The sequence below is a fragment of the Schistocerca serialis genome, chromosome 8 (assembly GCF_023864345.2).
Source record: "Schistocerca serialis cubense isolate TAMUIC-IGC-003099 chromosome 8, iqSchSeri2.2, whole genome shotgun sequence".
NCBI lineage: Eukaryota > Metazoa > Arthropoda > Insecta > Orthoptera > Acrididae > Schistocerca > Schistocerca serialis.
Window position 1 is genome coordinate 259011492 of NC_064645.1, and position 25111 is coordinate 259036602.

Here is a 25111-nt window from a genome sequence, read left to right on the forward strand (position 1 = left end):
ACTATTGTAAATGTTCCACACTTAAACTCCTGTGACAGCCTGTAATCGTAAACTTCTACTGGTAGCACTGATAAAAGAACATTATGTTTAATTTGTGACACGTGCGTACTGACAAGAGTACGCCTCTCCGCTTGTCAACATCTTGTTATGGATCCGTGGCCAGCTGTAGAGTCGCAGGAGAACAGCCCTATGACATTCGAAGATAATTTTGAGCCTGACGGCAAGCTGCCCGACTCTGTGGAATATTTAGCCAATCTAGGTAATTTCGCCCGTATCTACGCACAATGTAATAGCAACTGCCACATAAATGCGAAAAACAATCTGAAATTATTTTGACTCGAATGACAATGTTTAGTGTATACAGTGACATTTTTGAAGTATTGTGTGGTTGTTTACTAGACATCATCATCAGTTTTATGCCCTCGGAACAAGTCCTTGGATTTTGTTTAAACCCATTAATCAGATCGCCAATATCTGAGTCTTCTTAGGTACGTGACGCTTCATCTCTTATCCTAAAAAGCCTTTCTAAATTGTCATGTTTTTTTCAGTACACGCCTAATCCAATTTCGTTTTCTAAGTTTCTCCCTTTGTGTACCGGTATTGTTGATTTTCTTTTTTCGCTTATATCCACGTTTAAAAAACCTCCAACGGCTCCTAAGCCCCGTTTCTAATATTTTCTTATTTTCTGTAAACCTCAACTGATTTTTCTGTTAACATCATTTCTAGGCGAATCAGCACCGACAATAATAACTTTGTGGCCATATTTTGAAATTTCTACTGTCATTATCCCATCCTTTCCTCCATTTTAATGCCACTGTAAAAATCTGTTATGTTTTTATTTCCCATACCCTTGAGTTTTATTTCATTGAGGACACACACATCTACCTTCAACCTCCCTAGTTCCTGGAATACGTCTCTTTTCTTTGTACCCAAACTGTGCACTTTCCATGTTGTTACATGCATAGTCCTTTTCCTTAGCCATTTTTGTCTCTCTGATGATACAATCTGGGTATTTTCCTGATGTTTTTGACTGAGATCTTAAGCTGAGAAAATATTTGTTACGGATGCTGAGGAGCTGGCCCACTGATTCAACTCTCACCCTGTAGGATCGGGCAATATATCAGGTTGTAATTCCCTAGCCACAGTATCTTCCCAGGGCCTTAAGCTCAGCACACCTGACAGAACAGATAAAGTAAACACGAAGACTGGAAGTGGGAAAGATGGGACATTGTGAGACTCTCTTCGTATGGTTTGTCTGCAGAGACTAGGCCAGCTTGGAAGACTCTGCCATAAGCTATGCTGACGCTACTTCTTTGAAACATGCAAACCCTCTCGCCCACAAATACTTTCAGAAACGACTTCCTGACACTTAAATCTATACTCGATGTTAATAAATTCCTCTTCTTCAGAAACGCTTTCCTTGCCATTGCCAGTCTACATTTTATATCTTCTCTACTTCGACCATCATCAGTTATTTTGCTCCCCAAATAGCAAAACTCCTTTACTACTTTAAGTGTCTCATTTCCTAATTTAATTCCCTCAGCATCACCCGACTTAATTCGACTACATTCCATTATCCTCGTTTTGCTTTTGTTGATGTTCATCTTATATCCTCCTTTCAAGACACTGTCCATTCCGTTCAGCTGCTCTTCCAAGTCCTTTGCTGTCTCTGACAGAATTACAGTGTCATCGGCGAACCTCAAAGTTTTTATTTCTTCTCCATGGATTTGAATACCTACTCCGAATTTTTCTTTTGTTTCCTTTACTGCTTGCTCAATACACAGATTGAATAACATCGGGGATAGGCTACAACCATGTATCACTCCCTTCCCAACCACAGCTTCCTTTTCATGCCCCTCGACTCTTATAACTGCCATCTGGTTTCTGTACAAACTGTAAATAGCCTTTCGCTCCCTGTATTTTACCCCTGCCACCTTTAGAATTTGAAGGAGTATTCCAGTCAACATTGTCAAAAGCTTTCTCTAAGTCTACAAATGCTACAAACATAGGTTTGCCTTTCCTTAATCTTTCTTCTAAGGTAAGTTGTAAGGTCAGTATTGCCTCATGTGTTCCCATATTTCTATGGAATCCAAACTGATCTTACCCGAGGTCGGCTTCTACCAGTTTTTCCATTCGTCTGTAAAGAATTCGTGTTAGTATTTTGCAGCTGTGACTTATTAAACTGATAGTTCAGTAATTTTCACATCTGTCAACACCTGCTTTCTTTGGGATTGGAATTATTATATTTTTCTTGAAGTCTGAGGGTATTTCGCCTGTCTCATACATCTTGCTCACCAGATGGTAGAGTTTTGTCAGGACTGGCTCTCCCAAGGCCATCAGTAGTTCTAATGGAATGTTGTCTGCGCCCGGGGCCTTGTTTCAACTCAGGTCTTTTAGCGCTCTGTCAAACTCTTCACGCAGTATCATATCTCCCATTTCATCTTCATCTACCTCCTCTTCCACTTCCATAATATTGTCCCCAAGTACATCGCCCTTGTATAGACCTATATATTCCTTCCACCTCTCTGCTTTCCCTTCTTTGCTTAGATCTGGGTTTGTATCTGAGCTCTTGATATTCATGCAAGTGGTTCTCTTTTCTCCAAAGATCTCTTTAATTTTCCTGTAGGCAGTATCTGTCTTACCCCTAGTGAGATAAGCCTCTACATCCTTACATTTGTCCTCTAGCCATCCCTGCTTAGCCATTTTGCAATTGCTGTGGATCTCATTTTTGAGACGTTTGTTTTCCTTTTTGCCTGCTTCATTTACTGCATTTTTATATTTTCTCCTTTCATCAATTAAATTCAATATTTCCTCTGTTACCCAAGGATTTCTACTAGCCCTCATCTTTTTACGTACTTGATCCTCTGCTGCCTTCACTACTTCATCTCTCAGAGCTACCCATTCTTCTTCTACTGTACTTCTTTCCCCCATTCCTGTCAATTGTTCCCTTATGTTCTCCCTGAAACTCTGTACAACCTCTGGTTCTTTCAGTTTATCCAGTTCCCATCTCCTTAAATTCCCACCTTTTTGCAGTTTCTTCAGTTTTAATCTACAGTTCATAACCAATAGATTGTGGTCAGAGTCCACATCTGCCCCTGGAAATGTCTTACAATTTAGAACCTGGTTCCTAAATCTCTGTCTTACCATTATATAATCTATCTGATACCTTCTAGTATCTCCAGGATTCTTCCATGTATACAACCTTCTTTCATGATTCTTCAGACAGTATTGACTTGAAACTATCAATTATTTGTTTTATGTACTTCTTGTCAAATTTAGTACTTGGGTACTGCAAATTCTTAAACTTACCAAGTCAGTTATATCAGAACCGTCAGTTTCGGAATCTTCCCCCCCTCTAGGATTCATTTCTGCAGACACCCTTGGTTGGTTGGTTAATTAGTTGCATGTTCTGTGGATCATAATTGGACTTCTTTGATACTGCTTAACCATCTCAAAACCAAAGTGTCATCTTTCAGCTTAAACTAGACTTCACACTATTCTACAGATCAGTATGTCTTCCCAACTAAGATTTTGTATTCACATTCTTTGGCTTTGCCAGAACACAATCAGACTTTCATCTTTCTGCCTAACCTAGACATCAGGGTACACTAAAGCTCACTATCATCTACACAAATAGTCAAAAAAATAACGTAAACACAAAAACAAATACTGTCAGTGTGCTGTTCTGTTTCTGTTTGCACATGCACAATGTCATATGCCACAATGTCGTTACATCACGGATCAAAGCCAAAGCCTGTTATTGATAGATTCAATTGACCCGAAGGCTTTTATGGGCGAATGTTCACTCCTTTCTGTGCTACACTAATGCAAGGTAATGGATAGTGTAACTCATTTCTGCTTCTAGCATTACATTGATGAATGATACTGTTGGTTTGAACTGTGGTTGGTTGTTGACAACATACTTCATAAGGGAGTAAGTGTATTGTGAGGCTGTTGCCAGCATGCATAAATGTATAAAGAGCTGTGTACAAGAGGTTCTAGAGTGGATACCACTCACTTTTGTGCAATAAACTTTTTTTTTTTTTCGTCACTGGGAAATTAAATAGAGTATGATGCCATAAGACATTTGTGAATGACAATAAGAAAAGTAAATCAAATTTTTGACATTTTTCACCTCCTAAATACCACCCATAACATACAAATTGCGGATATTGGATGTTTAAGAGCATTTGTAATGTGTGACCTACATTTCTAGTTCTTATAAACATAAACACCTAAGACCTTAGAGCATTGTTTCATTTATTGATTTACCCTACATCTACATCTATACTCTGTAAACAAACAGGAGGTGCATGGCAGAGAGTAGGTCCCATTGTACCAATTAAGTGTTTCTCTGTTCCATTCACATTTAGAGCATGGGAAGAATGATTGTTTAAATGCCTCTGTGCTTGCAATAATTATTCTAATCTTATGCTCATGATCCCTGTGTGTATGATATGTAGGGGGCTGTAGTATATCCATAGAGTAGTCATTTAAAGCCGGTTCTGGAAACTTGTCTTCATGAGGCTTCCGTTATCTCTGTGACACTCTCCCATGGATAAAACAAACCTGTGACCATTCGTGCTGCCCTTCTTTGTATTCATTCAATATACCCTGATAGTCCTATCTGGTACAGGTCCCACACACTTGAGAAATATCCTAAGATGCATCACACTAGTGAGGATCATATTTATTGTGATTTATCCAAGTTCATTGACAGTGCATTTGCAGGAAATTGGTTATTAATTTTAAAGAAAATATTTTTATTTCCAAGTAGTGAAGTTTCTCCATTAAGCTTCATTATAATACTAGCTTCATCAGAAAAGAGGACCATTCCTTCATTTTGGATGTACGATGGTAGTTAAGTTATATGTCGGGAGGCTGTAGTTAAACTGATCGGGTACTGAGTGCTGCAGTACGTGCTGTATACATTGCAGGATGCTGAAACATTGTAGGTTTGTTCATTAATCGGTGTGCTTGTGGAGTATGCAGAAAAAAAATAGTTCTACCTTTTGCCACCAGGTGAGAAAATGGCTCTGTAAGCAGTCAGAAAGTTGTGAGTTCAATATGGTCTCCCAACTAAGCAACATGCTGCATCCATAACAGTGGTGATATCTAAAATGTTTCAGAAAAGTTGGTGATACCAAAATCCAAAACTTAATTTCAAAATATTCTATTATCCTACATAATCACTTTGGTTTTCAGCCAGGGAAAATACGCTATATACACTAACCATTTTTGCTTGGAAAATGAGTACATAATTGGCCAAAAACAGTAAGGTGCGAGAAAGCTTCTGCAACAGCACAAAGGCTTTGGTTCTGTAAACCATGCCTTCCTTATTTACGAACAAAACAAACATTATGGAACAGAAAGGAAAGAATTAGCATTTCTTTATGGTCAAATTATTATTTTGACTGGAAAGTATTGGCTCTGCCCCCCCCCCCCCCCCCCCAAATCCTTCATACTAGGCCCAGTATTATTTGTTCTATGTGAATGGTTTACCATTAAATATCAGCTACCTGTCAGTTATATTTGCAGGTAATACTACTGTGTTGAAAATCAGGATGCAGGGAGGATTCTCGTGTGACGGATCAGTACCCACAGTGCCTTAGAAGCTTTGTTTCAACTAAATGGATTGAATCTAAACATTTCTAAGACCCACATGATGAAATTCAAGATCAAACAGTCAAAATGCGAGCAGAATAAGACTATTTGCAACAACCAAGATATAAAAGAAATTAACTTGGTTAAAAGTTTAGGATTAAATTTGGATAAAAAATTGAGATGGCAGGCACACATTGAACTCCTAGCTAACAAATTGAGCACCTTTTCATTTGCAATGCAAATATTAACAACTGCAACTGACATGGACACACTAAAAGCAACATATATATAGCTTACCTTTAATCTGTTATTAGGTCTGGTATGTTTTTCGTGGAAACTTGACTATAGTGTGCATATTAAAGATTCGAAAAGAAATCTTTCGGAACATGTTCACTTATGTCATAAAGAACCATCTTGTCCATTATTTGTAAAACTACAGTAATTAATTTTCTCATCCTAATATACTTATGAGATTATCATCATTACGCATACAAAACAGGAATTATTCAAAGATAATCAGTTTGTTCAAACACGACTCAAGAAAGAAAGAAGACTTCATGCTTGCTACCCACCAGTTCAAACCGTATGCCCAGGCTCCTCAATACATGGGAACAAAAATTTATTATAAATTAAAAGTGAACATGTCAATGCAGATTAATTTAGGTTTATTGAAAAGAAAGCTACATGAGGCACTGATACTAAATGCTGTCAGTATATGAATTCATTTTGGACAAATTGGTAATTTGAGCCATTTTGGACAAATTGGTAATTTGAGCCAGGTAAAACCTGTTATAACACACTAAAATATATAGCAGTTAATAGAAGTATCATTTTACTGTTATATTATTATTTATTAGTGTAAAAATTATTGTAATATAAATTTTTCATGTCTCCTGTAAGTAAAACAAATGGAAAGCAAATGTACATGAGCTGATTAGACTAATGGTTCAGGTGAACAGCCAAATGCACGTACTTCCAACCAAAGCCTTGACCAAGTCAGCTGGTGTGGCCGAGCGGTTCTAGGCGCTTCAGTCTGGAAACAGGCGACCGCTACGGTCGCAGGTTCGAATCCTGCCTCAGGCATGGATGTCTGTGATGTCCTTAGGTTAGTTAGGTTTAAGTAGTTATAAGTTCTAGGGGACTGATGACCTCTGATGTTAAGTCCCATAGTGCTCAGAGTCATTTGAAACAAGTCAGCAATCATTGGGGAAAAAAAGTGTCACATTGAAGATTGAATATCTGGAGAAGGACAAACTCATCACCAAGTTTTGTGGATAAAGCTTGAGTTTCTTGAGGTGATAATTGAAACTTCATGATTACTCCATGTATGAAGAATAGGATTTTAGTACTTTACGTGAGGTATTATAAACTCTGACACTTTTTGGTTGTGAGATAGTTAATTACATTGCTAAATTCTTAGGCATAGCAGGGAGTAATTGCTGTCCGCATAGTTGTATGCAACATGGATTCTTGCATGTATTCTTTTGCTTTATTTCCTGGATTGCCCTTACTGACAGATGCTGTGTGTCTTTCCAGTCCATTCATTTTTCCTTCAATATATGGGGGTCAGCCCATAATTCATCGCAACTGTGGTATATCTTGCATTAATGCAAAAAGATGGGAATTCCATGATGCGCATAGTGTATCTGCCAATGTACGATTACAGTAGGGTTCTAGTACAGTAGGTCATGGCAAAGAGTTAGAAGAAATAAATGCACTGGAACTACATGTGAATTTATTGTGTACAAATACAGATGGAACAAGAATGAATCAACTACTGTCCTTCAAATTAGTCGCACTGTGCATCTGCACAACATTGCCAACTATGGGGAAGTGGGAAAGCCATTGAGTGCTATTGGCACCACCACCACCAGTGTGTGCCACCTGTCACCAAAATGCTGTGAGGATATCCGCTCTGTTTGCAAAGTGCCTGCCAACCAATGGTTTTATCAGTTGTGGAATGAGGTCGGAGTTGCATGGGTTGCGGTCTGGTGGATGAGGTGGGTGAGAGAGGATTTCCCACCTCCACCACTATACACAATTCTTGATGATGTCTGCAGTGTGGGCTGTAGCATTACCATGGAATAAGAGTGTATTGTGCAGTAAACCCGGATGTTTTTGCCGAAGAGTATGTTGCAGATGGTACAGCACAAAGTTGTGGTAGTATTGGACATTGATGGTGTGGCCGTCCATAAAAGAGTGACACTGTAGAAAACTTTGACTGTCCTATGGCAAAATGGATATCACCTTAAGAGGCGATGGGGTCTGTCGCACCGTGTGTCAACATGGTGAATCTGGATAACACCATTTTCTTTGCTGTGTGCCCACATTGGAAAGCCTCCACCCAGTGTACAGCTGTTCAGAAGGGCAATATCCTGTCACCCACTGTTGTTTGTACTTCCACACAACATGGAGTAGCATTTCTGCCAGTGAGAAAGGCAATTTCACGTATACTCAATGTTTCCAATTTTTTGTTTATGATCCACACCACTATGTAGACAGCATAAGATTAAGGAACTGACATTTTTGTTCTCACTGAATTTTCTGGTACCATGCCCTGTTTCTTTGGTATTTGGATAATTAGTGTAACCAGGAATTCTTCTGGGCATTCCTTAGTTTCACATGTGTAATAGTTCTACAGTTTCCTTTCTCCGTTCTTAATTCAGGCCCTTGCTTATTTCTGTTGGATGCATATTTTTTTACTACTTCATGTTGTGGGGATCCTACAGCTGTTGCTTCATACTGCATCTCTGTTGCCCAAATCCTTGATCTTGCCATTCTTCATCTTCAACAATACAAGAGAAGGAAAGTTACTACTCACCATATAGCGGAGATGCTGAACCACGATAGGCACAATAAAAATATTCACACAATCAAAGCTTTCGACCATTAAGGCCTTTGTCAGCAGTAGACACACATACACGCATGCGCACACACACTCACGCCAGTGCAACTTGCATACACATCTGCAGTCTCAGAGAGCTGTAACTACACTGTGAGCATCAGCTCCAGTGCATGATGGGAGTGGCGGCTGGGTGGGGTTAAGGAGGAGGCTCGTGTGGGGAGGGGGAGGGATAGTATGGTGGGAATGGCAGACAGTGAAGTGTTGCAGTTTAGACGGAGGGTAGGAGAGAAGGTGCGGAGGGGGTAAGTAGCGGAAAGGAGATAAATAAAAATAAAAATAAAAGAAATTAAAAGACTGGGTGTGGCAGTGAAATGACGGTCACTATTGATGTCGCCTCCCTGTACACTAACATTCCTAATGCCCATGGCCTTACTGTTCTCTAACACTACCTTTCCAGATGCCCTATGGATTCCAAACCAACAACCTCCTTCCTAGTCTCCATGACCAACTAAATCCTCACCCACAATTACTTCTCCTTTGAAGGCATTACCTATAAACAAATCAACGGTGTGGCTATGGGCACCCGCATGGCACCATACTATGCTAACCTATTCGTGGGCCATCTAGAGGAATCCTTCCGAAAAACCCAGAATCCTAAACCCCTCACCTGGTTCAGATTCATTGATGACATCTTTGCTATCTGGATTGAAGGAGAGGATACCTTATTCACATTCCTCCAGAACCTCAACAACTTCTCCCCCATTTGCTTCACCTGGTCCAACTCAACCCAGCAAGCCACCTTCCTAGATGTAGACCTCCGCGTCAGAGATGGCTACATCAGTACCTCTGTCCACATCAAACCTACTAACCACCAGCAATACCTCCACTTCGACAGCTGCCACCCATTTCATACCAAGAAGTCCCTTCCGTACAGCCTAGCCACCCATGGTCGTCGCATCTCCAGTGATGAGCAGTCCCTCTCTAAATATACCGAGGGTCTCACTGAAGCCTTCACTGAACGTAATTAGCCTTCCATCCTTGTACAAAAAAAAGAAAACTCCCGTGCCTTATCTTTCCAGTCTCCCACCACCTCCCAACCTCCCAAACTCCCACAGTCCGGCCACAGAGGAGCATTCCCCTCATAACTCAGTACCATCCGGGACTGGAGCAACTGAATTACATTCTCCACCAGGATTTCGATTATCTCTCGTTGTGCCCTGAAATGAGAGATGTCCTACCCACTACCCTTCCCACCCCTCCTACCGTGGTATTCCGCTGTCCACCGAACCTACATAATATACTCGTCTATCCTTACACAACCCCTGCTCCCAATCCCTTACCTCATGGCTCATACCCCTGTAATAGACCTAGACGCAAGACCTGTCCCATACATCCTCCTACCACCACCTACTCCAGCCGGTCACTAACATAACCTATCTTATCAAAGGCAGGGCTACCTGTGAAAACCAGTCATGTGATCTACAAGCTAAGCTGCAACCACTGTGCTGCATTCTATGTAGACATGACAACCAACAAGCTGTCTGTTCACATGAATGACCACTGACAAACTGTGGCCAAAAAACAAGTGGACCACCCTGTAGCTGAACACACTGCCAAACATGATACCCCTCATCTCAATGACTGCATCACAGCCTTTGCCATATGGATCCTTCCCACCAACACCAGCTTTTCTGAATTGCACATGTGGGAACTTTCCCTGCAATACATCATACGTTCCCTGGCTTCAACCTTCATGAGTCACTGTCTTCGCCCATCCAGCCCCCTCCCTGTTCCCATTCCAGCACTACACAGCCATCATTTCACTCACACACCCAGTCTTTCAATTTATTTTTATTTATCTCCTTTCTGCTACTTGACCCTCCCCCCTCCGCACCTTCTCTCCTGCACACCGTCTAAACTGCAACACCTCACTGTCCGCCACTCCCACCGTACTATCGCTCCCCCTCCCCGCCCCAGCCTGGATAGTCTTTAGCTACACTTTTTGTGGTCTTCCTCCTCTTCTCCATGAAAATTCTCTCTTGGGCCATGTGTCTTCATCCATTCTTTTGACATGCCAAAACCATCCTAGTGGTCTTTCTTCAATTCTGTCTGTAATGCAGTAATGAATGTGCATCCTTTTTCTTATTGCCTCATTTCTTATGTGGTCAAGTTGGAAAAATCTACATGCTTTCCTTAAGTGGTTCATTTCAAAAGCTCTTTGTATTTCTTTCTCTGATTGCCCAGCACTCACTTCTGTAGCTTGTTATTGGTTCCACAATGGATTTGTGTAAATGCTTTTTAACATTTAGACTCATTTTTGAGGACCAGAACACAGGATTTTTGTGTAGCTGCCCTTCACTGCTGGATCCATTGTTGGGCATCTTTGTCACACTGTCCATCGCATGAAAGGATACTACCCAGGTAGTTAAACTCTTTACACACTTTAGAAAAAAAGTACTCACATCATAGAAACTCTTTTATTTTTCATGGTAGTCTTTTTGTAGAGAAAATGAGTTTCCTCCAGGCCTGCAAAATAGTTGTTGACTCTGACTATCAATTCTTTGTTTGAAGTGAATCTTCATCCACCAAGAAAAATTTTCAGTTTTGTGATGAGATGGAAGTCTGACGGAGCCATATCAGATGAGTAAGGCAGGTGTGGCAAAAATTCATACCTTAGTTTGTGCCATGTCAGTTCTCATGCATTTTTGATCCAGCGTCAAGAGTCGTGGCACCCATCTTGCAGATTTTTTTTTTTTCATTTCCAATTCTTCAGTTAAAATTTGTCCAACCACTGCGCGGATCATCATCTGAGATCTCCTGACCAAATTTAAATTCATTTGTCCACTTGGGAACAGTTGAATATGAAGGAGCACAATCCTCCAGTGTATTCAGCAAATCGGTGTGAATGTCCTTCATTTTCATACCTTTCTTTATGAAGTACTTGATCACTGTTTTTTTTTTTTTTTTTCTTTTTTTCTTCCCCCCCCCCCCCCCCCCCCCCCCCTGTCTTCGCAAATCACTATGCGACAACAACAACAGAGCCATGTCACCGCCACACCTGTCTTCCAAGAACACTGGCGTGACACGTGTTTACAGGCAACAGTCCAATGAATATCACATGAACAACTCATTGCATAGCACTGCCCTCTTGTGGTGATTCTAAGAATTTTTCAAACCACCCTCTTTCTTCCCTCTTCTCCATGACGTAGATATTCTATCGTTTCAGAATTAATTTTCAAACTCCACTTTTTATACTCTTCCAACAACTTCCTAAGCATGTAAGATATATCCTCCTCACCGTTTGCTGCAACAACCAGGCCAACAGCATAGGAAAGTGTGTGCATACTCTGGCTTCCTACTTCAGTCCGCAAGCTCTTGCACTTTCTATACCATAGACCAGTGCCTTGTGCAAATACATCTTAAAGAGTGTGGGAGACAGGCAGCCTCCTTGTTTCAGTCCGCAGTTACTCTGAAGGTCTCTTCAAAAATTTCTTTCCCCACTTTCATGACACATTCCGCCAACTTGTTGCGATTTATAGTACTTCTTACAGAAATTTTTGGCAATTCCCCTGATCAAAGCACCTTAAACAATAGTTTTAGTGGCACTGTGTTGTGTGGTTTCTCAAGATCTATGAAGAACAAATGACTGCTTAGATTCCTTTTCAATCTCTCTTCCATGGTCTGTCTTAGAGTAAAGACATTATCTACACGATCTATCTCCTCTAAAGCCACTTCATTCTTCGACTTCATTTACATACATTTCCATTCTTGATTTTAAAATCCTCCCATGCAGCCTGCTAATTGAAAATATAGGTGCTACACACTTTCTTGCTTACTTTTTTATGTTGGGGGCTAGATACACCAAGTTCCACTCTGCTGGAATTTGCTCCCCATACCAGATACATTTATTAAATAAATTGCTTGGATATTCATATAGAATGTTTGGGTGATACCTAACTAATTCTGTTGGTGCATTTACAGGCCCTGGTGATTTCCCAATTTTTATCTACGTACCTACCATCTGTACCTCTTTTCTCTACCTCTTCACCATTCTGGTTCTCCTGTACTTTGGCCTTTGTTTTTTTAGTAGGCCTTTAAAATGCTTCCCCTCCTCTGTAAAACTCATGATCAGCAGGTTGCTCTTTCTTTTACTTCTTTCCTTGGCTCCGCAACCATTTTCCATGCTGCCGCCATTTTTTGTGCCACCCATGCATTGATCGACTTGCTCGCATTTATTCTCCCAGATTTGATTTTTCCTCTTGCAGATGTCCTTTTTTACTTCTCTATTCATTCTTACATACAAAGGTCAATCATGTTTGTGCCGTATTCTCAGCCGATTGTTATAGAACGTTATTTTTAGAGTTCCTTTTTTTCGATGGTTTGAGCCCACCATTGTGGGAGCCACAAGTTTTTCTTCTTGCTTCTCCAGTGCTTCAAATTTTGTTTCTTGTGTGCATTTTCTAATTCCTTGGTACATATGCTCCACTACTACTTCTTCTAAGTGCCTCACTTTGTTATACAACCGTAATTTATAAAGGTATTGTACAGACTCTTGTTTTGAGCTATCTGAAGTTGTATTTCATAGTGTCCACTGCTCTTGTGGGAATATTTTCCTCTTTAATTTGTCTTTGGGCTGTGGATGTTACTATCATGTTTGCACCTAACAGGATATGGTCTGAGCCACTTTCTGTGCCCCTGTAGACTCTAACATCATTTGTTCTTACACTGGAAGTTTTCTTTGCAAAAATATGGTCTGTTATTGATCTGATATTTCTGGAAGAACTCTTGCATGTGTACTTGTGGTTCTGCTTGTGAGGAAAGAAACAATTTGAAATCTTAAAGGACAATGCCTCACACACATTCCTTAACCTTACCCAATTGTCATTTTACATTCTCTGGCAGGGTTTTGATTACCTCTTGTCATGCCCTGAAATGAGAAATGTTCTGGCCACTATCCTTCACACCCCTCCCACAGTGATATTCTGCCATCCTCCGAACCTACACAATATACTCGTCCATCTGCTGCTCCCAATGGCTCATACCTGTCCCATACATCCTCCCACCATCACCTACTCCAGTCCGGTCACTAACATCACCTATATCTATCCCATCAAAGGCAAGCCATCTGTGAACCACTTGTGTGGTCTACAAGCTAACCTTCAACCACTGTGCTGCATTCTATGTAGCCTTGACAACCAACAAGCTCTATGTCCCCATGAATGGCCAGCCACAAACTGTGGTCAAGAAACAAGGGAACAATCCTGTTGCTGAACTAACTGCAAAACATATCCTTCGTTTCAATGACTACTTCACAACCTGTGCCACATGGATCCTTCCCACCAACACCAGCTTTTCTGAATTGTGCAGGTGGGAATTTTCCCTGCAATATATCTTACGTTCCCGTAATCCTCCTGGCCTCAACCTTCATTAGTCACTGTCCTCACCCATCCAGCCCCTTTCCTGTTCCCATTCCAGAACTATATAGCTGCCATTCCACAATCACACCCGGTCCTTTTATTTCTCTCCTTCTCCACTGCCCCCCCCCCCCCCCACCCTCTCCCTGCCCTCAGTCTAACCTGCAGCACTATGCTGTCAGCCACCTCCACCATTCTATCCCTCCTCCTTCCCACTCCAGCCTCCTCCTTACCCCCACACAGTTGCCACTCCCATCATACACTTGTGCTGCTGCTTGTAGAGTGGTTTCACTTGCCTGAGACAGCAATTGTGTGTGTGAGTTGCGTTTGTGTGACCCGCAGGCCTTAGCGGCCGAAAGCTATAATTGTGAGAGGGGTTTTTTTTTGTGCCTATCTGTGACTCCGCATCTCCTCTATATGGTGAGTGGCAACTTTGCTTCTCGTATTTAGTATTATTATCTATTTAAATGATTTAGGAGAGAGTCTGAGCATCTGTCTTAGGTTGTTTGCAGGTGATGCTGTCATTTTTTGACTAGTAAAGTCATTGGAAGATCAAAACAAATTGAAAAATGATTTAGAAAAGATATCTGTATGGCACGAAAATTGGCATTTGATCCGAAGTAACGAAAAGTGTGAGGTCATCCACAGGAGTGTCAAAAGGAATCCATTAAACTTAGGTTCATGATAAATCAGTCAACTAAATATGTAGGAATTATGATTAAGTACAACTTAAATTGGAAGGAACAAATAGAAAATGTTGTGGAGAAGTCTAACCAAAGACTGCATTTTATTGGCAGGACACTTAGAAAAAGTAACAGATCTACTAAAGAGACTGCCTACATTACGCTTGTCCATCCTCTTTTGGACTAGTGCTGCATGGTATGGGATCCTTACGAGATAGGATTGACGGAGTACACTGAGAAAGCTCAAGAAGGGCAGCATGTTTTGTATTATCGTGAAATAGGGGAGAGAGTGTTACTGAAATGATACACGATTTGGGGTGAACATCATTAAAACAAAGGTGTTTTTTGTTGCAGTGGAATCTTCTGATGAAATTTCAGTCACCAACTTTCTCCTCTGAAAGTGAAAATATTATGTTGATGCCAGCCTACAGAGGGAGAAATGATCACCATAATAAAATAAGGGAAATCAGAGCTCGCACCGAAAGATAAAGGTGTTTGTTTTTTCCGTGTGCTGTATGAGATAGGAATAACAGAGAATTATTGTGAAGGTGGTTTGATGAACCCTCTGCCAGGCACTTAAATGTGATTTGCAGAGTATCCATGTAGATATAGATGTAAATGTAGATGTAGAGTATATCTAACTCCAATGGGGGTCCAAAGACGACATTTGACGTGTGGAAGCACCGGAAACGTGTGGCCACACACCAAGGGATTTTCAAGTTGGTTTTTAAACAACTTCCTGGTGTCCAATTCAATTCTTTTAACTATTAATTTGTTCAAAACACGTTAAACTTTGGTGTAAGATGAAAAACAAAAAATTGATTTTTCATTGCGGATTCACAAACAAGTGATGTTAATGTCAGCTCAGGCGTACCTCCAGTTTCTGCTTACAGTTACTCAGTTTTCTTTTCTTTCTGTTAAATCCTGCACCTCTTTTGGATGACCAGTACCTACAAAGGGCCCGTTAATGGGTTTGACTTCCACTTTATTTTCAAAAATTTTCAGTAGGGCAGACTCTGTAGGGAATGTCACTCCAACACCCAGGCAGAAGGGGGATGGAAGATACGCCACCTGATATATGCATGGTAGTGGTGTCCTGACTATGCAGGGAATATGCTGTTGGTACCTGCACTCCAGGAGAATGTGTCTAACTTTCTGGGGCACAAGCAATCTAGGCACTGACATCCATGCCAGTGGCCAATTGTTTATGTGAAGTGGCACCTATGTGGAGAGTTCCTGGTTGAGTGGGTGACACCATGATGAATTAACTAGTCACAATGAACAGAATCAAACTGAACCACACTGGTGGCTGCATTTCCCCAGCAGTCTCATCAGAGCAATAGAGTTACTTTAAGACAGATAGATATAACCTCAATATGTTTCCCTTATTAGATAAGAATCATAATGGAAAGCAACCTATTAAAGGAGAGAGATACGTGCCTTGATTTGTGGTCTGTTCCAGGACAGATGGTGAACCCTTCTTAAATACTAAGCCATTAAGTTTTTAGCCGGCCGGAGTGGCCAAGCGGTTCTAGGTGCTACAGTCTGGAACCGCGCGACCGCTACGGTCGCAGGTTCGAATCCTGCCTCGGGCATTGATGTGTGTGATATCCTTAGGTTAGTTAGGTTTAAGTAGTTCTAAGTTCTAGGGGACTAATGACCTCAGAAGTTAGGTCCCATAGTGCTCAGAGCCATTTGAGCCATTAAGTTTTTACGGAGGTAATGGAAGACAAGTACAGGCAGGTCACTTTAATAAAAAGACTACGGGATGGATCCATGCTCATTAAAACAGTGTCCCTGATCGGTCATGCCCTTTGCTAACCTGTGACAAGCTTGGTGATGTCTCAGTCACAATTAAATCCTCCCCCATCCCTCCCCCCCCCCCCCCTCTCTCTCTGTCCATCTCCCTGCCTCCCCAAGGAATCTAAGTATGGTCAATATATACTTCAAATGGGCGAGGCATTGTGATATATGCAAATTTAGAAGGAAGTGGTGTCCATTTTATCCATCTGGTCCAAAATTAGGACCTAAAAGTAGCAAAGTAGACACCAAAGCATTTGTGTTGAGTTCTGAGGGTGACTTATTGCCAAATAAAGTAAGCTGTGTGACATAAAATCCTATGCAATACTCACCTTGTGGTGCTTCAAGGTATTAAATTTGGCCACATTATCTTCTAAGTGTATGAATGTGGTAACTGCAGATGACCACTGCAAGAAGATGCTCTCTAAGCCTTATTGCATCCGCTACTGGGATGATTGTTCTCCCCAACCACAAGCCTGCCACACTGCAAGAAGCTAGTGGACAGGGTGCTCTGGAATTAAAGATACCAGGATCTGACATGAAGACGACATTATATCACTGACTGTTGACAGGATGAAACAGAGAATGGAGTCTCAGGGTCACAAAGAGTTATAGACTATAAAAGAGTCTATGAATTTGTGGCAGTTTTTCCCAGTGATCATCTTGCTGTGTGTCCACCATCCTCTGTTGTCTGTGTATTGATCACACCAATCTGATCTATTCCGTGACAAGCTACCCCACCTTGTTGTACTTGAGACACTCACGTGGTTGCCGCTTATGTCCTGTTTGGGTGTCCCACCTTTGTTGCTGCATAGTGTTTCACAACTGACTGAGTCACTTACCGAAATCCTGTGTGATAATGTCGAGGTCGTGAGTCAGGTTTTAAATTTCATCCACCAGAATGGAGTGTATACTTTCATCTGAACCTTTCATTGTTATGGTCCTGCTGGCTGTTAGACAGTGGTGGCGTGTCATTTTCTGGTGCAGTTTTAGCCCTGGAGGACCTCTGGCTGTCCCAAGCGGAAGACTAGAAGGCTGATATGGCCCATGACACATCTACTCAACATTAATAGCACCATGAGTTTTAATTGCTTTTAAAAATTGTTTTGTGCTCTTCATATTAGATAGCTTACTTGTTGACTCTATTGCATAGGTACAATGGGTGAGGGAGGCTGTTTTGGTGTGGAGTTTGGTCTTTTGCTGAGTTTTACGAATGGGATCCTGCACTCCTGTCAAAATTGCCAAAGCTGCCCCCCACCTCCCACATAAAACTACATTAATCCATTTCATCTTCACAGATTTTACAAATTTTGTAAGGTTTAATAAAAATGAAACATTGTTGAAAAATATCACATATAGTAAATGAACTGTTTTAATATAAAATACTGTAAAAAACAAGTTAAACGTATCACTACAGTATAAATAAACTGAAAGTTGTATAAACTTTCTAAAAAAATTGAAAAAAAACCAAAATATATATCTTTATTTAATTTGGTAAATAAAAAAAATCTACTTACCCACCGGCGGCAGAACACACACATCAAAGATGACTGTAATAGGAAGTTTTTGGAGCCAGTGGCTCCTTCAGGCAGATGAGGAAGGAAGAGGGTTGAAGGAAAAGGACTGGGGAGGTCTAGGAAAAGGGCTAGGAGCCACTGCCTGAAGAAGGAGCCACTGGTTCCAAAAGCTTGCCAATTACAACCGTCCTTTAAGTGTGTGCTCTGCCGCCACTTGGTGACATTTTTTTTATCTATCCAATTAAATAATTTTGTCAATAATTGAGTGCACAAGTTACTAATTAGAAATAAAAGAAAAAGGCTAAAATTAAGAGCTTAGAAAATATTCCTTTACAGGATTTTTTTTTTAAATTATAAATTTGACTTTGTATTTTCTTTTGTTGAGCGAAGCAAATTCATTGATTATGTCATCGAAGCAACATTTGCCAACTTTGTTGTGTTCTACTGACAAGAGAGCTAAATTTGAGTGTCTGCTTCCAACCATACTTGATCATAAGTAGTCTTTTATCACCTTTAATTTACTGAAACAGCAATCACTGGCATTCTCATAAATATCCTCAAAGCCATTTGAGTGTTTGCATATGTGTTTCTTAACCCATACTTGGAAAAATTCTTTGAAATATCTAAATGGGAAGCTGTGTCACTGCTCTTCAGCAACTCTTTCATCTAGAATTTGAAATAAGCTGTTTCTTTAATTAGCTCTGCTGTACCAATAACTGTACTATATTTGACATCAAAGTCAGGTGCACATTTCTGAAAATAATATAGAGCTACATTTAATGTGTTTCATGATAGGAAATTAGTCAGGTGTAATGGTGTGATTTATGTGAAATCTGTTTATTCCATTTTTCATATCAGTCAGATACAACGAAGCATTCTGTCTCTTTCTCACTCCAGTCCTCAGTTGGCAGAAGCTGGCAAGTCAGAAGCCTTCTATGGTCAAGTAGTATGCTGCAATACAGCATGCCGAAATGCACTGTTGCCACATAAACTGTGTTAGCAATAGACCTCTTATGATTGTCGTTTTTGTATTGTGCTGTTATGACAAAATTGCACCTTAGGAAAGACACTATGACAGCAGTGTGAGGACTCTCTCAGAGCTTTTTTCCCCCGAGGTAAGTTTTTATGCCCCCTATGTGCGTATGCCGTTGCACAGGTCTATCTTGCCATGCCCTCAGTATGGCCCCAATCTTCCACCCCATGACAAACTGTGTGATGAGTCTACAGCTGTTTCTGCCTAATGTTTGCCTTACCTTATTATCTTTAATCCCATGACTCTTTTATTAATTCATGTCTCAATTTTGTGACATATCCAGTATGAAGGGACCAATGACCCTTGAAGTTGGGTACTTTAAAACCAATTAATTTATTCATTCTTTTTCTCTTTGTGCTAAACATTTTCATCCTCAGAGGTAAACATTTGGTATCGACAACTTAAATACTCTGCAGTTTGTATCCTGTCCATCTTACTAAAGTAAAATATTTTCCTTACCTTTCTTAACATTCCTTATTACACCTGTAGTCATTGATGTTATTACAGCCTAATAACAACTGACGCCCTTCTCTACATCATCTGATTCATACTGTGTGGTCTAAGACTTTGCCCTCATGAGCAGGCACTCTTTCTGCTCGAAGTAATTTTCACCCAAGACATTCAGAACAATTTCTCACTAATTGCTACTTCCAGCACCAGTTTCAATTGTGTGTCTCTCCCATTGTATAAATAGCAAGTTGAAGTCTTTCCCTATTACAACAGCATAATCAGGAAACTTCCAATTTGAAATTAGGATTTTTGAATTTAGGATTTACTTCTGGTTTCTGCCAAATCGGTGCTAATGCTATGAGGGTTTCATTACCTTTAATAAGTGATATTAATTCACTGACCTTTAACGTGGATGCTCCTGCAGTTTACTAATACCACATTAACATTTTTTTCCCAATCTGCAAGGAATAAAGTTTTCTTTTGAGAGTAATCTGGCTAATCCATCTTTGATATTAGCAGGTAATTTGGTATTGACACTAAGGAGAGGTTCTTTTAACTAAATAGCCCCAATGTGCACACTGCACATACTATGGTACCAGAATAACCATTTCCTTTGTGTAGTGCACACACATCTATAGATTAGCACTCTACAATTCTCCACCTGATAGCAGAGTTTTGCGACAGTCAATGTTAGAGTTAGACGGTTCACATATGTGAAGTAGCTCTGGCAACATGGCAATATTAGGTATTGACATGCTACTGATTATTTATGGCTACCTGACATACTCTGTATGAAGGACTTACCTCGAAAGTGCTACATTTTGTTACTCATCATGGTTTGCATTGTGGCACCTACTAATGAGGCAGTAGAATCTGGAAGAAATAGCTGCATTCTTAATGGTATTAAAGCATGTTGACTCTGCATCAAATATACAACCTTCCAACTGCATTTCTATGTGGTGTTATAAATGCTAACATTTCAGGTCAAAAATCTTTGATCACTAAGAAGCAAGTAACTTGTGTTATATGTGGCAAAGCTGACCATGAAGATGGAATACAATGTGTCATACATCAAGTTTGTATTATTGCTCTGGTTGATGCACTGTGCAAAGTGAATTTTTATTGGCGTATGGTGAAGGCCTGTAGATGCTAGAATTTAAAATTAAGAGCATGTATTTTATACATATGCAAAGAAAATGTATAAGGCCTTACTCCTTTTACTGTTGTTTGCATTTGTTCTAAAGAGAGTCAACTACAAAATAATACTCTACAAATTCAGAGTCGTATAATAACAGTATAAACATCTGTACACATAAAAGCACCTTGAAAGCAAAATCCTATCACTGATTATTAATTTATTTTCAGGCAGTCCTGGTTCTGGGTTCGTAGTCACCTGGTTGCTACATTTTATAGCCACTGGCAATGATATCCAGTACAAGTAATTAAATATGCAATGAAATTCCCAAACTAGTTGTGATTGGGATACTATTTTTATTGATATGCGTAACTTTCTGTCATAATAATATTTTTAGCACTGCTGTGTATTTACAATGTTCACAAATATGTTGTAATTTGCATTGAAACAAAACAGTACAGAAGTGTTATGCAGTGTAATATGTTTTTGCACGTCCTAAAACATTAATCATCCTTCATACTTTAATCATCCTTCATACTTCCTTATTTACCAATTATTCATTTGCATCTGACATTTCCAAACAAGTTTCCATTGTGCAGCCAACAGTGCTGTCAGCTGCAACGGTACTTTCAGTTCTTCATTGTTACTGCCCTTTGTTGCCTAGATTCTAACAGCTGCAGCAGTAAAAGTAGGGTGATAAAACTAAGAGGAGTGGGTGTCTGAAGCTTTTTTGAAAACAAAATGAAAGTCCGAATCCATAGCGTTGTAAGATTATAAAACATTGTTGCATTAGCCGGCAGACAAACATTTAGTGCAGTGCCCTCATAAACACAGTTCTAATAGCACATTTACTTACATTTGCTACAAGGTTAATCAAATCCTACCAGCTAACAGTGAAAGATAATTATAATAATTTTCTTAAATTTTCCGTTGTTCTGTATTCCATCACTAAGTGCCCTGTTGAAAAAACATTGAATGATATGTTTACTTTGAAGAGTGCAGAAATGAGGTCATTCAGTCTACCGTCAAAACTGGAACTCCTGCATGCATGGACACACTGCTCACCTGCTAAAAGTGGCATTGCTACCAACTAATAGATGTTGATTGCTGTGTCTTCCATTTAACAGTTCAGCAGTAGGAGACCTAAGTTATTTACAAAAATTAAAAAGGAAACCTTATGAAAGACTTTGTGGCATATTGTACACACACAAATATTTGAACTTATGACATGTTTGTTTGATTTCAGAGAGTAAACTAGCTAGATTGAAGCTGAAGCGAACAAAGAAAGACCTGGTTCAGTCTTTGGATGAAACTCACAAATCTTGTATGGTGAGACTGCTATCTGAAGGGACTACTCATTCAGCTGAAGATCTTTTGTTGGATGCACCTCTAAACAATTCTAATGTCCTATTCCGTCGTCTTGCACCAGAACGTCAAGCTCTCACTTTTGGAGAACTAGTTGAATTACTAAAGGCTGACCAGTTGTCTGAAAAACTGTTTGAGGAAACTGAAGAAGGAGATAACAGCGTCAGTTCAGCTGAAGAAAAAGCAAATCATAAACAGTTACCTGAGGCCAAGTCCAACAATGAGCAAGCACCTTAAATATCTACTGTTCTCTGTAATTAATTGTGGTAATGTCAATACATTATACATACATTTGCTACTGTAATAGAGCTATTTTGTGGGAATTTTTTAGTGTCTCTGGTGTGAATGATTTGTAATATTTGTATTTTGTAGAAAATGTTACTTATGTCTGCCACACAAGACATTAAGCAATTTTGGCAAATATTAGAAGTGGATTTGTCCACTGTGACAAGAATTATAAATGACAACTCTACAAGTTATGTCTGTTTCCTGTTCAGGTGTATGAACTTGGCTCTAACCTAAATTTATGCAATATTATGTGCTCATCATTGTTGACATATTAAACATTTTTGTGACTGATATAAAAAGTGAGAGAGAAAGAAGGGTCGCGCACTTTTGACTGTTGAACATCAGTTGCTGTAGTCATTATTCTGGGCTGGATTCTACTTAACAGAAGACTATCCAACAATGTGGAAACAAGAAAAAGAAACAAGTATCAGTGAAGGGTACTAATGATTATGCTAATAAGTAATAAGTAGAATGCTGTATTTAGCTTAATACTGGGGTGTATAAGGTACTCTATGCCAGTGTGGAAAAAACTAGTGGATACATACGAGATTTACATTTTTTGTTTAAATGTAACTGTCTAATACAATGGCCATAAGAAAATTATTTAATGTACTATACAGCATCTGAAATAGTAGCTTCATTTAATATTCTCAACATAGAACATAAAATAAGCGGACCTAAAAGTACAGCATATAGTGTTCTAAACTATGAATGCAACAGATAATGTCTGTTTTTCATTTTTAGAGTTTTATATACTGGTTTTCTGACAGACTTGCTGCTTTTATGCAGATTATATTTTTTAGCTATTGTGCCTAAAGAAACAACACATGCTGATTATTGAGAACAACACTAACAAACAAAATTATGAGACCGTTATATAGCGTTTATTACGATTGTAGCTGTCTTATAGTTTAGTTTAGTTGTCTTTGTGGACCAGAAGGTTACGTCTACTAATGGTTTTCACAGTATGCAGAGATAGCTGTAATACAAGCTTTATGTGAAAATCACACAGATAGTGAGTCTTTAGGTAAAGGTAAATAACAATTAACAAGAACAATGGTGTTTGGTATTATGTAAGTTGTACCTTTCGCCACTTTTCTGCGTAAGTGCACTAATTTAGTCTGCAGCCAGATACTTTTTTATCATCACCATTTTCTAATTGTACTTCGTATGATGATCCCTCTCTCCCTCCTAATGCTGTGGTATATAGAAGGGCTACACTCTTAACACATTAAGGGGGCAGGTGCAGACATGCAGATACAGATGTTCCATAGTTGTCCTGTATCACATCAGGAGGAAGCCCAGGATGCTTTCCTGAAAGAGATCAGTGTCCAATTTTCTGCCTTATCCTTTCCCAATCCAACCTTGCAGTCTCTCTCTAAAGACCCCAGCCTGTAAGATGTTTATGCAGCAATTCCTCCAACACTACTCACAGCTAAATGAAAATTGTAGGTACCCCACCAGAAAAATTACCTGTGCTTGTGTTTTACACAAGAAAATTAGAATTTAAGAGCTTCTGAGGTAGATGACCAAGCTGAAAATCTGCAAACCCATGTTCCCACGAGTGTCAATTGCAATACTTATTCATCTTCCATAACTAGTCTTCAGCCTTGTGCCTATATCATGATGTTGTGTACTCACTGAAACTACTGTATGCAGTCATATAAGTATAATCTGCCTACTGTTAGCCGATGATTTTTGCCTTTTTTTTTTTTTTGTTCATCAGAAAGTGTTACATAATTGCTACTAATAAAATGTAGAACATATCCAAAGAGATAGCTTGTATTACTTTAAGTGATGAGGTCTCTCTTTCCCCCAAAAATTCTTGCCAAATTCTGCTGTATGATGTTGGCAGGGATTACTGCATTAAAAGAAAGAAAAAAAATGTTCAGGAGAGACTATTCAGCATTTAAAGTTAGCAATGAGAACGATGTATTTTTTCATGATTTCAGTGATAAAAATCTAAACTGGTGACTGTAAAATGGGGCAGTGACAGATGTATATAATATCTGCTTTCAACAGCTTGCCTTTTAATAAAGTAATTAAAAGCTTCAGAACAGTGCCTTTTATGAAGCTTTGGAAGTGTCACACAAATATTCATCTTACTTTGAAAATTAAGAAAGACATTAGAAAGGAAATTCAACTGGAATTTCTGTGTGATCTAGCAATGGTGAGATTGTGTTGTCGTACGTGTATAATGTTGATTTGTGTAGTGTGCATAGATGCCTTCTTGGAAATAATTGTCATTTTAAAGAGAATCATAATAGGCATGACTACATTATTGTAAGTATGTGTGTACCATAACCTGGTATTTCTTGTGGCGGGAGGGGAGAAGGGATGCTGGTATCAGAGGAACAGGTGGGATTTTATATGTTTACTTCCTGCAAATCCTACATGAAGTACCAAGTTGCTGTTTATGTGTAGTACAAAGTTTATCAAGCACTAGTTGCTTGTTGTTTAGTACAATGAAGGAATAAATAATTACTTTCACTGAAAATCTGACTTGTTCAATTCTATCACTTTCTTACTATTTACTACTTAACATATTACTCTTTCATTGCACAGGATACAGCAAAACTGCTTTCACAAACTTCAAATGATGCTAAAGTATGTCAAAAAGACCTGCTTGGATAAGAAAGTAGTGGTATAAACCAACAGTTTTGCCCCCAGGAACCTAAATGTCAGAGTGGAAGAAGAAAATTAAATATTGTCAATGACTGTTGCATCTTGAATATACATTATTTTGTAATTTTTTTTATTATTATTTTTATTTCCCAAGACATTGCCACAGCAGTAATGATTCAACATTTTTCTTGTTACTAGAAAAGTTGAAGAATTGCAGTATACTGCATCTTCAGGAGATCCTGATTAATAATTAGGTTAATAGTGTTTGAGTCATATGATATTTCAAAACCCAACACACTAGTATATATTTAAATGGCCACAACTTCTATTTTAAATATAAAGAAAAGTATTA

At 39.3% G+C, this 25111-nt stretch overlaps 1 protein-coding gene across 1 annotated transcript; it reads left to right on the plus strand.

Annotated features, from left to right (window-relative positions):
- The first annotated feature begins 1 nt into the window (after window position 1).
- LOC126416129 (uncharacterized) lies at window positions 2–24631 on the plus strand. The gene is made up of 2 exons (XM_050083666.1): window positions 2–259; window positions 21728–24631. Exons 1-2 carry the CDS (start codon window positions 148–150, stop codon window positions 22081–22083), a joined length of 468 nt encoding a protein of 155 aa, XP_049939623.1. The 5' UTR covers window positions 2–147; the 3' UTR covers window positions 22084–24631.
- The last annotated feature ends 480 nt before the right edge of the window (window positions 24632–25111 follow it).